This window comes from Bidens hawaiensis, unplaced genomic scaffold, assembly GCF_021521415.1.
Source record: "Bidens hawaiensis isolate Kalapana, Puna unplaced genomic scaffold, B.hawaiensis_p1.1 tig00013629_1, whole genome shotgun sequence".
NCBI classification, from domain to species: Eukaryota; Viridiplantae; Streptophyta; class Magnoliopsida; order Asterales; family Asteraceae; genus Bidens; species Bidens hawaiensis.
The window spans coordinates 282,141-298,034 of record NW_027492158.1 but is presented as its reverse complement, the minus strand read 5'-3'; the positions used below and the strand labels follow the sequence as shown (position 1 = coordinate 298,034).

The following is a 15,894-nucleotide window of genomic DNA, read 5'->3' as shown; positions in this document are numbered from 1 at the left end:
AAAACAAAACTGTACAGTATTAACTCCTCTAAATAATATTTTAAGATATAACGGTTAAAAGAGTAGAAGAGGGCGTTAGGCCTAGAGGTATCAACATATTGGGTAGAGATTTTTTCTCACAAATTGTGAATGTTCAAGTCATGAGATTGACATAAGACTATAAATTTAAGAGTAGCTTAGATAATGCGTGAGTCTGTTGTCCTAAAAATTAAAAGAAAAAAAGCGCAACCAAAAATTAATAAAAAGGAGCATCATCGAAAAGCTTTTTCATATTCATTTAAGAGGCCAAAGCCATGAGGCAAAGATATATATATGTTTTTTTTTACTTAAATATGTTATTTAAATGTGGGAATAAATAAATATAAAATCAAAATTTATTTTTCTAACTTTTGATGTTTTTCTATGAACCAATTATGAAATTTGATATTGGAAGGCCGCTCCAAAGAGAATATACATCCCACTAATATTAGATTCCGGCAAACCAAAACTGGAGCCTTGACGTTTCTGTGTTTTCAACTCTTTCATGAATCAAGATTGTTGCCTGTCCGAATCTTCTGACGTTTCTGTGTTTTTATGATCTCGATTCATGAAACTTTAGTTGAAACTTTGTACCATCAATAAAACACTGCATAAGTCAAAAGTGTTGTCTAGATGTTTTTGTATTTGAAAGGCTAAAAGCATTAACCAGATGCAGAGGCCGCTAATTTAGTATATGAACTGTGATTTGCTTGATAGTCAACCATATTTTAAAAAGGTGTGTAAATTTATAAATCGTTTTTTAAACTAGTTAGGGTATTAGTCATGGAAGGCTGTTTAGGATACTGTTGTTGAAGATGCTTTTGAAGCTGAAGAGTTTACTGAGGTGGAACCGAAACGGTACGAGTAAGGTGTTGAAATTATTGTTAGAGGTTAAACACTACTCTCGTGTTCTAGTAAGGTGAGTTTGGATTGGTTGATTCGGGTTACATTTGACAAATCGGTCACTTATAAATGTTATATGCATGCTGAGGCTTGCTATAACAGTATAGGTCTTGGACAAAGTATTTCATTTCACCCTACTGACCTAAACTATAAATTACTTTATTTGACCTATATCTTGTTGCCCCAGTCCAATTGAACTAATTAATAAAATTGTTGCATCTTGTTTTTTCATACTAGTTTTAAGGAGCTAATCATGCAATATGGACATTTAAAGCGGTTTTTTTAATTACTTTTTAAGTTTTGGTAAAATATGAAGACCATTTTTTTTCTGTGGCTAATTTAGTGAAAGTCATAATTGGCATGCCAGGCAAGTTGTGTAACAAGAAAAACGGGTTGAAACCAAAACTCACAGTTTTTTACTGTTAGGGTTGGATTAACTTGAAATACTTTATCATTCCTAATGGATTCTCTAAATTATATGAGGGAATTATTCATTTTTTAAAGATGGTTAAAAGTGATTGTGAGAGGAGGAGAGAGAAGATGTAACTGTTTATGGTTAAATTTGAAGAAACGCACTATTCATCTCTATAATTCTTTTATGTTTTTGAAAGTGGCTGTGAGTGAATGAGAGAGAAAAGGTAATGATAAAAGTATAAAAAAAGTATTATTTAATTAAAAATGAGAGTGAAAATATGGTGTTTTTAGTGTAATTATAATGATGAGATAGAGAATGAAATGAGAATGCTCTCTATTTTTAATTTTACATAAAAGAGTTGATATAATTACGACACATAATTATCTCAATGGTACCTTAACTTGTTGAAAGAGGACTTAGAAATATTTACATCTTATAAGTACCCTTTGGACATGTTTGACACATCTAACCCGAATCTTTCAATCCAAAAGTAAATGGGTCAAACTAGTTAACCTTGTTGAGTTTTTGACTATAACCGTCAATACTTTAGAAAATCTTTGGAGACCAGGTGTAATCATATGATAAAGCTTTTAATGCTTAGTTGCCACTTTAGCAACATACACAGCCATCCCTGATTAAGTTGAGAGATTTTTAATTTATTTTGTTATACAATTTACCTAAAAAGCAACTTCCTCTAAATTAAGCTTACATGCTTATCAAATATGTGCTTGATAACATGTAGTGCGTATTCTATTTCAACTTCAGTTAACTGCATGGGAGCCAAGGACTGTAACAGATTTGAACTAACATACAAGAACATGATAATAAACCAATATGAAAGAAAAACAGGTAGACATAGCAAATTAGGATAACCATTTGAGAATAAATTGGTTGATGGGGAACTCGGGTTGCATTTTAGTTTATAATGAAACGGGACAAAGGGGGATACAAGACGCATAAGGTAAGGTTAGTTAACTTTACTTATTTTGGCTTAAACCCATTTTTCTTTTTACTCGACCCGACCTGCGTGACTTGCTAGCTTTCTGTTTCTACTAAAGTCATTAATTTGCCTATCGTTATGTAATAATTCTTTTTTTAGTTCGATTTGGGTTGCCACTGTCTGTGGCTCGGCATTGGTTGAGTAATGGGCTGGGATAATCTACAGTCTTTTTTAATTCCTTTATTTTTGAATATTGGCACACTTGTTTCATCCCGCTTGACCGATTTTGATTGTAGTTTAGCTTAATCTATTTGACCTACTAGATGTAAGGCCAGTATGAGTTGAAAATGTCACATTACCAATTTATGTGTATGGCTAACTAATATGATTCAACTATGGTTGGAAATGGTTCAGTTGTTTAAGCTGAGAAAAGATGTTAATATGAGAAACTGGTTCGAAGAATTATGCCAACCCAAAAGCACTTTATTAAATAGTGTTAGGAAATTCTTTTCTTATCGAGACTTAGGAAATTCCAACACAAACAATTCAGTATCAAAGCTCCAAAACTCAAATATACCTTTCCAAAGGATGATCCAAGAATCTATAAAGCAATTCCTGTAAAATGAAAACACCGTGAGTCTCATTACAGGAAGGAAAGAGCTCTAGTACCAAGTTTTTTTCTTTGAAGGAAATAGTATTAAGAGCATTCCTATTCAATTCTCCATCTCTATAATTACACTAAAAACAGTATATTTTCTCTCTCATTTTCAATTAAATTATACTTTTTTATACTTTTATCATTAGCTTTTCTATCTCATTCACTCACAACCACTTTCAAAAACTTTAAAAAATTATAGAGATGAACAGTGCGTTTCTCCAAATTTAACCATGAACAGTAACATTTTTTCTCTCCTACTCTTACAACCATTTTTAACTATATCTAAAAAATGAAGAACCCCCTCACATAATTAGGGAATCCATTAAAAATATTCTAAGTATGAGAGAGTGAAATATTCCTTTTGTCCCTATTATTTGTAATGACCATAACATTAACAGTAACACTTTTTATTCTTATTGGCCGATTGAAATATTTCTTTCGTCCCATTGAGGAAAATGTGATTTAAAGGCTAGCATCATCCAGGTTAATCTTTTGCTAGCCTGCCCATTCCTCTTGAGAGACCATTGTGTTGGTTCTCCCGACCATCCCAAAGGGAAACAAAGATTTTTTTCAAATATTCTCGCCTTTATTAATGTTATCTAGTAAACATCAGAATATTAATTTAAATTACGTAGTGATTTGTTACACGTTATGAAAATATTGCCACAAAATATAAAGATCAGATGGAATGTCACATCCTAAGTTATGGACTTAGCTTGGTTAACAACTCAATTCCAATATCGTGACCCCTGAGGCAACCAAACACACGGCTACCCGAGTCCCATGCTCTCATAAATCCCCTTATCCCAACAGCAATACGTCTCTTGATGCAATCCAAAAGCTGTGTTTATGTGCATCTCTTTTCTACATTTAATTTCTATTCCACCCCTTCATCTTTATACCAAAGCAAAACAAAGACCCAAACACATCAAATGGATAATAAAATATAGGTTGAGTCACAAATGATGATTTATTATAAAACGATTCCGTATAAAACACACCTCACCAGTTTATAAATTATTTCAATAATCATTTTAACTTTATTAAATACTATATTAACAAAATAACAATAAAACAATAAAATAGTTATCAATCTATACAAACTCTAATAGGATACAACTTAGAATTTTGAAGGTTTTATACTAGAACACCGAACATGCATTTTAACTTTGTTAAAAGAAACAAATCAGATTTATCTGTTTATTAAGTAACGTTGTGTTCCCAAGTTTAAATTAATGAGAGAAGAGAAAAGAGGGGAAATTAAGATAGAAAAGAAAGGAAAGAAAAGAAAATGATATCGTGTTCCCGAGTTTAATGAAAAGAAGAGAAAAGGAAAGAATATTAATCATTTTATGTGTTCCCGAGCAGAGAGGAATAGAAAAGAAAGTTACAGTTTTACCAATTTTGTGGGTTATCTCTTCTCTCCTCTCCATATCTTTCCAATTTGGAAAGAAATATAAATACACTAAAAACCTCTTCTCTTCATTTCTCTTCTTTTCTCTTCTTTTCATTAAAAAAACTTTGGAACACCAATTTTGTTTATTTCTCTCCAAATCTTTTCTCTCCTCTCGTTAAATTAAACTCTGGAACACAGCGTAAATGTCTTGAACCAGAAGTAACCAAGTGGTCTTTTGGTTTAACGTGTGTATAAACTAACACCAGATATCCAATACTGTTCCTCACGCCAAAGGACGGTTACAGAAATCCGCCTTCCTGTAACGAGAATGATCTTAAAATGCGGTAACTAAAAATAGAAGTCACGGGTTACAATTGTGATTTCAAAACTAAAGGGACTAAAACAAATAAAAGAATATTCCAAGGATCAATTCCATTAATAATATTAATATATATCCCCACTAATCCAGCATCGTAACAAACAGCCACCAGCAACCACCATGGATGAAGAATCATCAACCACACCACTCCTCCACAACCGCCGTCACTGGTGGCGCCAAATCCCATCCAACGCCATAACCTCCCTCCAACTCCACAAAACCACCTTATGGTCCGAACTCGGCGGCTTAGTCGGCGACCTCGGCACCTACATCCCGATTGTCCTAGCCTTAACCCTAGTCTCCAAACTCGACCTCGGCACCACCTTAATCTTCACCGCCTTATACAACATCGCCACCGGACTCCTCTTCGGCATCCCCATGCCCGTCCAACCCATGAAATCCATCGCCTCCGTCGCCATTTCCGAACAACCCCTCCTCACTCTCTCAGAAATCGCCGCCGCCGGAATCGGCACCGCCGCCGTCCTCCTCTTCCTCGGCGCCACCGGACTCATGTCGTTCCTGTACCGCTTCATCCCGCTTCCGGTTGTCCGTGGCGTTCAGCTTTCTCAAGGGCTTTCGTTTGCTTTCACTGCGATTAAATACGTCCGGTATGAACAGGACTTTGCCGCGAATAAACAGGGTGGTGTACGGCCGTGGATTGGACTTGATGGGTTGATTGTTGCTATCTCAGCGATTGTGTTTTTGATAATTACAACTGGGTCTGGTGAAACTTATGAGAATAATCAACGGTTTGCCGGTAACGGAAAACGTAACGTTCGCCGGAGACTGCAGATACTGTCGTCAATTCCCGGTGCCTTAATTGTGTTTCTGATAGGTATAATATTATGTTTATTATTGATCCTTCGATTTTTAGCAGTTTACAGTTAGGTCCTTCCAAGTTTCATGTTTTGAAGATCACATGGGACGATTTCAAAACCGGGTTTCTCCGGGGATCCGTCCCGCAAATCCCGCTTTCGATATTGAATTCAGTTATCGCGGTTTGTAAGTTATCCGACGACTTGTTTCCGGACCATGAGGCGTCGGTGACTGCGGTGTCGGTTAGCGTGGGAATAATGAATTTGGTGGGGTGTTGGCTTGGGGCAATGCCGGTGTGTCACGGGGCGGGTGGGTTAGCGGGTCAGTACCGGTTTGGTGGGAGAACCGGGGCTTCGGTTTTACTGTTGGGAGTGGGGAAATTGGTGTTGGGGCTCTTGTTTGGGAACTCGTTTGTGAGGATATTGAATCGGTTTCCGGTCGGGATTTTGGGGGCGTTGCTTTTGTTTGCGGGGGTAGAGTTGGCGATGGCTTCGAGGGATATGAATACGAAAGAAGAGTCGTTTGTGATGTTGGTCTGTGCAGCGGTTTCACTCACTGGGTCAAGTGCGGCTTTGGGGTTTGTGTGCGGGGTTGTGTTGTTTTTGTTGTTGAAGCTTAGGGAGGTAGATTGTGGTTCTGATGACGGCGATGAGTAAATAGCTAAGAAATGGGTTCAATGTTTATAAATTTAGGAGTAGCATGGGTGACTTTGTCATTAAAAAAGATATCTGACTACTTAAATTTTTCAAAATCTGAGTTGCTCAACTCCGCATCCGTTCTTTTTTCATTTGCTATCCCTAATATTAAATGCTGGTGAACCCGAACATGACATATAAATATGAAATTAAAATACTCGCTATGAATAACTGGACACAAAAAATTAGGCATGCATACTACATATTATTAAGAGACCTTACCCGATTCCAATCTGATACATTATAACCAAAATTAGACCTAATCAGAAAATAATAAGTTGCAATCAAAGAGGATTACGAACCTGAAATTTATGAAGAGGCAAAATCATCGCCCGCAATCAAAGTACAAAGCTACAATTTACAATTAAAACAATCAACAATCAGCAATATAATTACAATTGATTCAATTCAATTGGTATGTTATCACTAATTACTATTGACTCTATGCGACTTACCCAAAACGCTAGTGATGCATTCAATCGCTTAGGGGAGATGGCATTCAATATCAATATCGGTTATCAGCAATCAATTGATGGTCACCGGTGAAGGTTAATTAATATAACGGCGTCTTATAGATAGATAATTTAGGAGATGAAAGGACGATTATCTCTATTATAATGTAATATAGATATAGATATCTGTTACTTGAAAAATGTTTGTAAACAATCTATTTTTATATGCTTCGCCTTGTGTAATAGAGCAAACATTAAGTCGCTTTTTTACCTTTTTAATTTTAGTTTCCTTTCTCATATAAATTGCATAAAAGTTAAACTAGTTAAGAGTGTAAGCTTAGAATTTCAACATGTGATTTTCGGTATACTGATGAACCGATGAGCACACCTAATAGGCAACACAAGGTGTATGAATATGATTGACAGCTTTCGAATCAAATACGAGACTAAAAATAAAAATACACGTCCCAAATTATAATAACTGTTTAGGAGTTAACACTTAGGTAGCGTTTGGTATGCCTGAATGATAGGGGGAATGGAATGATTCATTACGTAGGAATGAAAAAAATGGTGTTTGGTTGCTCAATTGAATGGAATCATCCGTTACACATGGAATCTTATTCCATCAAAACCATTCCTTCCTACCCCTTCTTTTTTTTCATTTCATTCCTCCTTCACCCTACTTTCTCAACAACACCATCACCACCTAACAACAACTACCACTACCATCACCATCACCATCACCGGCACCATCACTGCCACCACCACCACCACCTTACCACCAGCGCAACCACCGCCACCGCCGTTGCCGCCATCGTCGCTGTAGCCACCGAAAACATTGTCACCGCCGTCGTCTGACCATCATCGCCATCACTACCAATACTACCACCGCTTGACCACCGCCACCCCACTTCCACCGTCGCCACTGCCACCACCATTTTCGTCGCCGGAGCTAACACCACCACCATCGCCATTGCGATTTTTTCTTTGTAAAAAAAATGATTTTGAGATAGGAGTGTTTTTATTATTTCTATTTCAATCATACAATTTTTTAGGATACCAAACAACATAAAGTAATAATTTATTTTATTCTCATAGGTTAACCAAACAAGACAAATGAATGGAATGATCAATTTCATTCCATTGTCCATTCCATTCCTTCTTCTATTCCATTCCTCCTTCATTCCATTACTTCAAACCAAACATACCCTTAACATTGTATAATGATCGCTTTTGGGTTGGGTCATGACTAGGCCCAAAAAGTCCATAACCAAGGTCCAAGTAACCAACTATACTTTGGGCCATTGTTTTATAAATTAAAACTACGTATTTAAATACCTTATTTTAGGGTATTAAAAAAAACCTATTTTCAGGTTTTTCTCGGGTGTAGATTGTTTTTTAAGGGGCTGCACGCTGTTGGGGTATTTTTCATGTAATTTTGGGTATATCTCGGGTATTTGAAAAACCTGGTTTCGGTTTTCAGGTATTACAATGTACAAATTAGGTCCCGCTATATGGGTAGGGTTTTAATACTAAAATACATAGCAGTGCAGGGAATGGGCTCCGAGTTGTTTTTGCGGTCCTGTTCAGGGTTCATTTTTTTTTCTTGTCACCTCAGCCCCTACGATTACTAAACCGGCCGGCTCGTATGTCAGGAAGTACCTGGATCAAAAATTTTATGCTCGGAAATGGAAGCCGGCGATGAAATAAAAATAAAAACCCTAGAAGACGACGGGATCAATTGGAGAACTCGAGTTCTCTATCCTACTCTCCTCGGAGGTTTTACCCAAACTTATCACTTTCAATATTGCTTTTGCACTCAATTTGTAGTAGAATAGAATATCAAGTAGTAGCAGTAGTTAACATTTAGTCTTTTAGCTTCTAGCTTGTAAAATTTGTTTGAATTGGAATAAAAAAACTGCTCTATAACATGACATGTGTTTATGATGCGTGACTATGTTTTGATTGTTTATGGATTAGGAATCGTGGGAGGCGGAATCGGATGGAAGGTTTACGACCGTGCGTTAATGTCTACTTACGCCACCAATCTCGCCATTGTCACCGGTTGCTATTGTGGTAAACTATCATTCTCTCCTTTTGGTTTATTGTATCAGTTGTTGTAAGAAAACTTATAGCTTTCAGATTCATAGTTTACTATGAATAAGTTAAATGTGATGTTGGATTATTGGGTTTACTTTGTGAAAGTGAATGGTGTAATAATATGCAGCCTATTGAGTTTCGTGTGTTTTCTTTGATGACAGGTGCTCGAGAGTTTGTAAGAGTTAGCAGGCATTCTGAGTCTGATAATCTGTTTGACTCTGCAATTGCGGGATTTGGTACTGGTGCTATTCTAGGCAGATTGCAAGGTTAGTTACTAGTGGTTTACGAGCATCAATTAATCTTCAGTATATATAATACTGTTTTCTTATATAAGTAGTGAATATTCATTTGTTAAGGCAACTATTAGGTGAACATTGTAAATCTCAGTGATTGGTTATTTGCGATCGCTCATATTTGGCTTGAATTTTGACTGCAACAATGCTAGATATCAAGGACCCATTGGTCCCTATTTTCTGAAATATCTAAATTTAGTAATATTAAACATATAAGAACCACATGAAAACAACTATACATGGCAAAATGGGCAGGGCAGTTCGGGCATGATAACGGGCTAGATTAGAATGAGTTTTTGTTAGGATGGGTTGTTTTAAAAATGGTCATATTGGTTCGGTTCAAGGTGTTGTCAAAAATGCGTACGGGTCAAAAGGGCTGTTTTAGAAAAAAATGGTCAATTTAAGAAAAACAAAAGATATATTCTATCTTGTATGCCATATATCGTATAGGATCTCCAATCAATCGTTGTAAAATATGATTTATCTCCTGAACTAAAAGAGATGTAATAACATAAACAGCTTTTCTCACTTTTCGTCTCACAGCTGCTAGCCCTTTTAACCAAATTCCACATCTCGAGTCAAAACATTCACATGCACGGTTAACCACAAGCTTATGCCTTAATTTAAGCTCATGTTTATCATTAAAAACTGGGTTTGTGCTTCAATTGATTAAAGAGATGGTTCACAATCATGCTGGTCCTGTTTGAGGTTAAGTTCTCAAACATTGACTCAATATTGGAAAGTATGTCCTTCACATAACTTTGTTCTGACTTGGTGCCAGATGACTTGGTGTCAACCTTTGCTGTTGTTGACCCTGTGAGAAAACTGCACCGGTTTTTTTCACCTTGTGTTCATTTAGTTGCCCTGATTCTACTGGCCTAGTAGAAGACGTTTTTTTTATATGAAATTGAACCGAAAAGGGTCCAACAAGAGGTATTTTTGATGCATCAACGCTCATGTGTTAATCATCTTTCTCAATTTCAACATTCAGAATGCAAACGTCAAATAAAACTATGACACAAGACATATTGGAACTTTATTTGTTGACAAACTTTTATATTCACAGCTTGATGTTTTATAAGCAGCTGCATCTTGGATCCTTCATAGCAATCTTCTCACAAATGTCCCAACATATTATTGAATCAAAAGGGAATTACTACAGATAATTAAAACTAACCAAATCACACACAAAATCAAACATATCCCAATTAAAAATAGATCGAATTTGCAACAAGAACGCCCAACATACATGACAAATTCAACCCAGTTTATAGCCACTTGAACTTTTTAGTTCCAAAATAAGACAACTTAAGTGTTTGGGCAAAGATCGCCATACAACCCATACCTAAGAAAACCTAAAGCAAAACATCATCAACAATCTGTTGGTCACTTTAAGATTCTTTTTCTTCAGAATGTTGGTTGTTTAGGCTAATATTCTGTTTATTAAAGCAAAACATAATAGTATAATACTTTTTCTTCTGTCTGCTTGCTATTATTTTGTTTATTAAGTTCAAAAGTTTCATAATTTGCAAGATTAAGAATGGAATAAGGATATACCAACTACGTGTTAAATGCAGTTATTTCATTATTTGAATCTTAATATTTAGCGCATATGATAAAATTTCCTAACTGAAATCTTGACTTCATTTCCGTTACTAGTTGTAGAGTTTGCCAATTGTCACGTGATTAGAACAAATAATTTGTTAAGTTGCGTAATCACACAAACAATAGCAATTGCTTGCATCTATGGTTGTTACCAGGATTCATATAATCTTTTATGATGAATTCATAGTATGATATAGAAATAATGGCATTTTTTTAAGGAATATTGGTTTTAAATAATCCCAACTATGGCCTATTGGTAAATATCAGTCCCAACTTTACACTTGCCTGTTGACCGTCCCAACTATTGATGTATGTGTTTTTAACGGGCTGCGACTAACGGATGTTAACTCCGTTAGTTATTTGCTGACGTGGACCTTCTTCTCCGGCTGGAAACTTGCCGAAAACCTGCAACTCGCCTCCATTCTCCCTAATATCGTTACACCATCTCTCTCTATCTTTCCCCTCATTCGAAACCTAACTGACGTGCCGCCGTTGTTGTCTCCGGCGAAGTCCACCCTCGTCAATCGTGCACCATTTGAGGTAATTGACACATCATTCGACTCGTTTTTATCCTCTTAACAAAAGCCCTATGCTTATTTTGTAAATTGTGTAACATTGATTTCAAATTTTTGAAAATAAAATCGGGTTTGGTATATAGGGATTGGCCATGAAAGAAGATGAAATCTACTTCATTTATAATTTCCGATGTCTTTTGAAGAGGGAGGGAGACGGTGTGACGATATTAGAGAGAATGGAGGCAAGTTGCAGGTTTCCGGCCGGAGAAGAAGGTCCACGTCATCAAATCACTAACGGAGTTAACATCCGTTAGTCGCGGCCCGTTAAAAACAAGTACATCAATAGTTGGGACGGTCAGCAGGCAAGTGTAAAGTTGGGACGGTCAGCAGGCAAGTGTAAAGTTGGGACTGATATTTAGCAATAGGCCATAGTTGGGATTATTTAAAACCAATATTCCTTTTTAATCATATTTGACACACAATATTTATTGAAAAGTTAAAAAACTCAAGACAGAAAGCGTGTGAATCAGATGAATGGAAATTATTTCTTTATATGATTGATATGGCTACATTCCATGAGGTTGATAAAGTATATATGTTTGCCAATAAACAATTTTTGTAACTCACTTAAACTTCATTAAGTTTGTTAGCCAATGAAACATAAACTGTCATCAAATATTGATATCAGGTGGTGTTCCTGGTGCGATACGTTACTCCATTGGGGTCGCCATTGTCGGAACTGGGGTCGACTTTGCTGCTATCAAATTAAAACCTGTTTTCAAGAACATGTATGAGTCGGTAGTAATTACTGGTGATGACAAGAAAAAGGGCGGGTTCAAGTGGCCCGAATGGTTGCCCATCCAGGTGCTTGATGAGGAAGCTCTTGCGGCAAAGCGGGCTCGAGAGGAAGCATTGCGGGCCCGGATCCGTGATCTGACTAAAGAAGAATCATAGTTTTGGCATTGTTGTATTGTTCAATGTTTCCATTACCTACTAAAGCATAAAGGCAGAACTTTTGGTGGTGGTTATTGATTGATAATACTCCTTTTGTTTTTATTATGCATGGTGTTTGTTTAGATAACATGCCACAGGAGAGTTTGGCTCAAAACGAATTATTTTATTCAAGTCTAAAGATATTTGATCCATCAAATATCTGTTTGCATTGTTGTATTATTGATTATACTCTTTTTGTTTCTATTGTTTTTATAGTTTATTATACATGTGTTGTGTTAAGATCACATGCAGTAGAGAGTTTGGATCAATGATTTATTTTTGACTTTAATGGGTCGTTTGGTATATTTATAAATGGACTTGTAATGCCAAAATATTAAATGGACCAACATACCCTTTACCACTTTCTGTAGCTGCTTCTCCCTTAGTCCCTTGCATACCATTATGTTGACAAATTTCTTTTAAGCCTTGTTTGTGACTATGTAATACTTGAATTCAAGATCTTCTTCTCCCAAACCCAGATGTTTAGAGGTTTTACTTTCATGCTACCTTAATTAAACTTAAATAAATTTTGGTTTCATATATTTATTTTTCATCGATTTTTTATTCTAATTTGGACTTCAAATTTGTCATCATGTTCTACTTTTTTTATTTCCACGTTTCAAATTTCATGCCAATTTTTTAGGTGTTGTTCTAGATGAACGACATGGTTTTGAACTTTTGATTTGGTTATATATGAAAAAGTATGATGGGAATCGACTTTGTTTTTTGAATTTGTTTCTGGATTCGACTTTATTTCCATTTCATCACTTTCATGTTAGAATTGATATATTTTTTTTTTGCCTTTATTTGAATTGTGTTCCCTTATTTTATTCCATTTCATCACTTTTTGGCTCAAATGGGAGTTTAAAGTTTAAACACCTGAGTTTGGGATGGAAGGTCTTGTGTTCAAGTATCACAGACAACAAGTTTAAAGAAATTTGCCGTTAAAAAAGTTGAAAAGAATAGAGAAAAATGTATTACTTTTTAGTGTAATTATATGAATATGAATAGAAAATAGACAGTGAATCCTCTTATTCAACAACCAAACACAATTTTAGATGAAATGTTTTCAATTCAAGTTGTAATTTCAATGGATTCCATAAACCAAATGGCCCTAGTATTCTTAGCTCATGCCCTATAATTATGTAAGTACACAAATACTTTATTTTAAAAAGAATAGACATGAGACACACAAATACTTTATTTTAAAATGAAGATTTTTTACTCAAGTCCCACATGTGACAAACAAATACTTTAAAATGAAGATTTTTTACTCAAGATTTTTCTTATTTATAAAATATTGCGTAATGCTTGTTTTGTAATTCATGTAATTTTAATGTAAAATGTAATTGTATTAATAATATATATGTGTTATTGATTGTATTTTGCTTAATATTTAAATATTATAATTTTTATTACTTCCCCGTGTAATACGCGGGTCTCAAACTAGTGTGTGTGTGTGTATATATATATATATGATTTGTGTGTAGTGGTTGTGGTGGGGCCACTACAAACTCACCTCCCAAACGTTTGAGAATGCAAATGAAACCTAACACAAACGTTTGTCTTCACCCGCCACTTTTCGTTTGTCCCATGTCATATCACCAAAAACCAATGATTTCTCTGCCAATGAGATGCTCTAAGAAAGTTGAAAGAGACCATAGAGCATGGGCATAAAAATATATATCTAGAAATGTATAGCATGATTGAACATTTACGTTTATGCGAATAAGATCATGGTGTTTCCGCTCTCCACTCGATTCATATTTATGCCAATACATACAAAAGGCATGATATTAAATTATAATAAAAAGACATTGGTCTTTAATGGCGGCTTGTTTATTGATGACTTCAATAATCAATATGTCCAATTGTCCAATTATTGTAAATACTGTAAGTGTATAAATCATTGGAAAAATTTTGCTGTCACAAAAAAGTAATAAAATAACTAACTAATTCTGAAAACGAATATAATAAAACAATTCCAAATAATCGAGTAATATTCTTTTTCCCGAATATAATCACTTTCATGAGAGTATAAAACATAATTATAGGAGAAAATAATTCATAATTACAGGTGATGATCAAATAAAAAATTGAGTTGTTTAAATAGGATGAAGACGCCTTGCATTTTATTATGTACTTTTTAAAACTATTTAGTCATATCCAAATTAAAAATATTTAGATTTAGTTAAGCTAGATTAGTTACTAGTTAAATGCCTATGATATCTAATTTAACTGGTTAAGGTGGGACACCTAAATACTTCAATTTAATAAGGGAGAGATATTTAGGTTCAAGTCCTACTTGAGACAAAAATACAAGGGGCTCAAATTGGGCAAGAAAGTTTTCTCACATATAGATGAGTTTCCTCTTAAGAATGGAATAAAGATGATTGGGCGAGTCAGTGGCCCGTAGTAATCCTAATTGACCCTTCAAACAAAGTTTGTTAGTTACCTAACTAGGTTAATGCATAAATGTTCAATTACATGATTACTTAGAAAAGTTAATAAATTAGTATGCATTTATTCATCATAAATATAAATAAAAATAACTAGTATTAATTTAAATTGTCTATTATTTTTCACTGAATAGAAACTACAACTAGTCTTGACACGATTTACCTTTTAATCACATTAAACATATATTCAATATAATTGTTTCGTGTGTGACCCTCATAACATCATATGCCAATATATGGCTAGATTGCTATATATATACGTGTGTGTGTTTTAGACATATATATCCAACAGGCAAGTGCACCACACGAGCCAAAAGTTCAACGCTTGCATTTACTCGAAGTTGTGTTTAATCCCGTGTGTTCCTAATCCTATCTTCATATCCTATAAAAGTGACTCAAACATTAAATAAACGCATGTGCAAGAAGTACTTGCACTCTGTAAGTAACCCACCATTCAAGAATTGCGGGCAAACCCTATTACCATTACCCTTAATTAGTCACTTACCAATGAAATCAGTGATCTATGATCTTAAGCTGAACAAAATTAATGATGCTCAAAAATTCAAAGGCACCATATGACACACGGATGACGAGCCTGCCCATGACTTAGGCTGAAGTACCGATGTTCTAATTTGATTTGGCTAACACAAATATTTGAAAATATGGTAGAGCTTAAATAAAAATATTAGTCTCAAAAACAATCATATGTCTCAAATGTATTTTCTGCCTTTATTAAAGGATGTATCCTTTTGTTAAAAATATTTGTATATGTTCTTGCTTAAAATTTCTTGTCTGAAAGTCCAAAAGTATTATTTGTAAGTCATCACAAAAGTAATTTCGTGCAACTTAAAACGAACAACCAGAATACATTTCTTTTTTCTTTTTAATAAACTTACTAATATGAGAGGCCGCACGCCTTCAAAGATCAGGAGACTTGACCCTCTGAGCCAATTGACTTGGAATAAATTATTTGATCACATGCCATCCAGAAGATAAAACATTTTTTATTTGATCACAATACTTCCCCCTCAACTATATCTAGTATGCTGATGTTAACCCTATACTTTTTTCTAATCCTGATTTAGCTTCACTTCTTTTGATAACGTCAACCAGTCGATTTTTTTTAATGACCAACTAAGAGTTTTTTACTTGATTACAAATTTAAATCACCTAAGAGTTTTTTAGCTGATTACAAAAATAAATCGCGCAAACACTCCCAAGATAAGCTAGACCTCCTTGACCGATTCTTTACCCCAA

General features: G+C 35.0%; 1 protein-coding gene and 1 pseudogene across 1 annotated transcript; both read left to right on the top strand.

Annotated features, from left to right (window-relative positions):
• Positions 1–4,829: 4,829 nt before the first annotated feature.
• LOC143544589 (molybdate transporter 2-like) lies at positions 4,830–6,182 on the top strand (annotated as a pseudogene).
• Positions 6,183–8,335: 2,153 nt separating this feature from the next.
• On the top strand, positions 8,336–12,303 carry LOC143544588 (uncharacterized). Its single transcript, XM_077036658.1, has 4 exons — positions 8,336–8,451; positions 8,653–8,748; positions 8,934–9,038; positions 11,874–12,303. Exons 1-4 carry the CDS (start codon positions 8,361–8,363, stop codon positions 12,137–12,139), a joined length of 558 nt encoding a protein of 185 aa, XP_076892773.1. The 5' UTR covers positions 8,336–8,360; the 3' UTR covers positions 12,140–12,303.
• Positions 12,304–15,894: the final 3,591 nt, after the last annotated feature.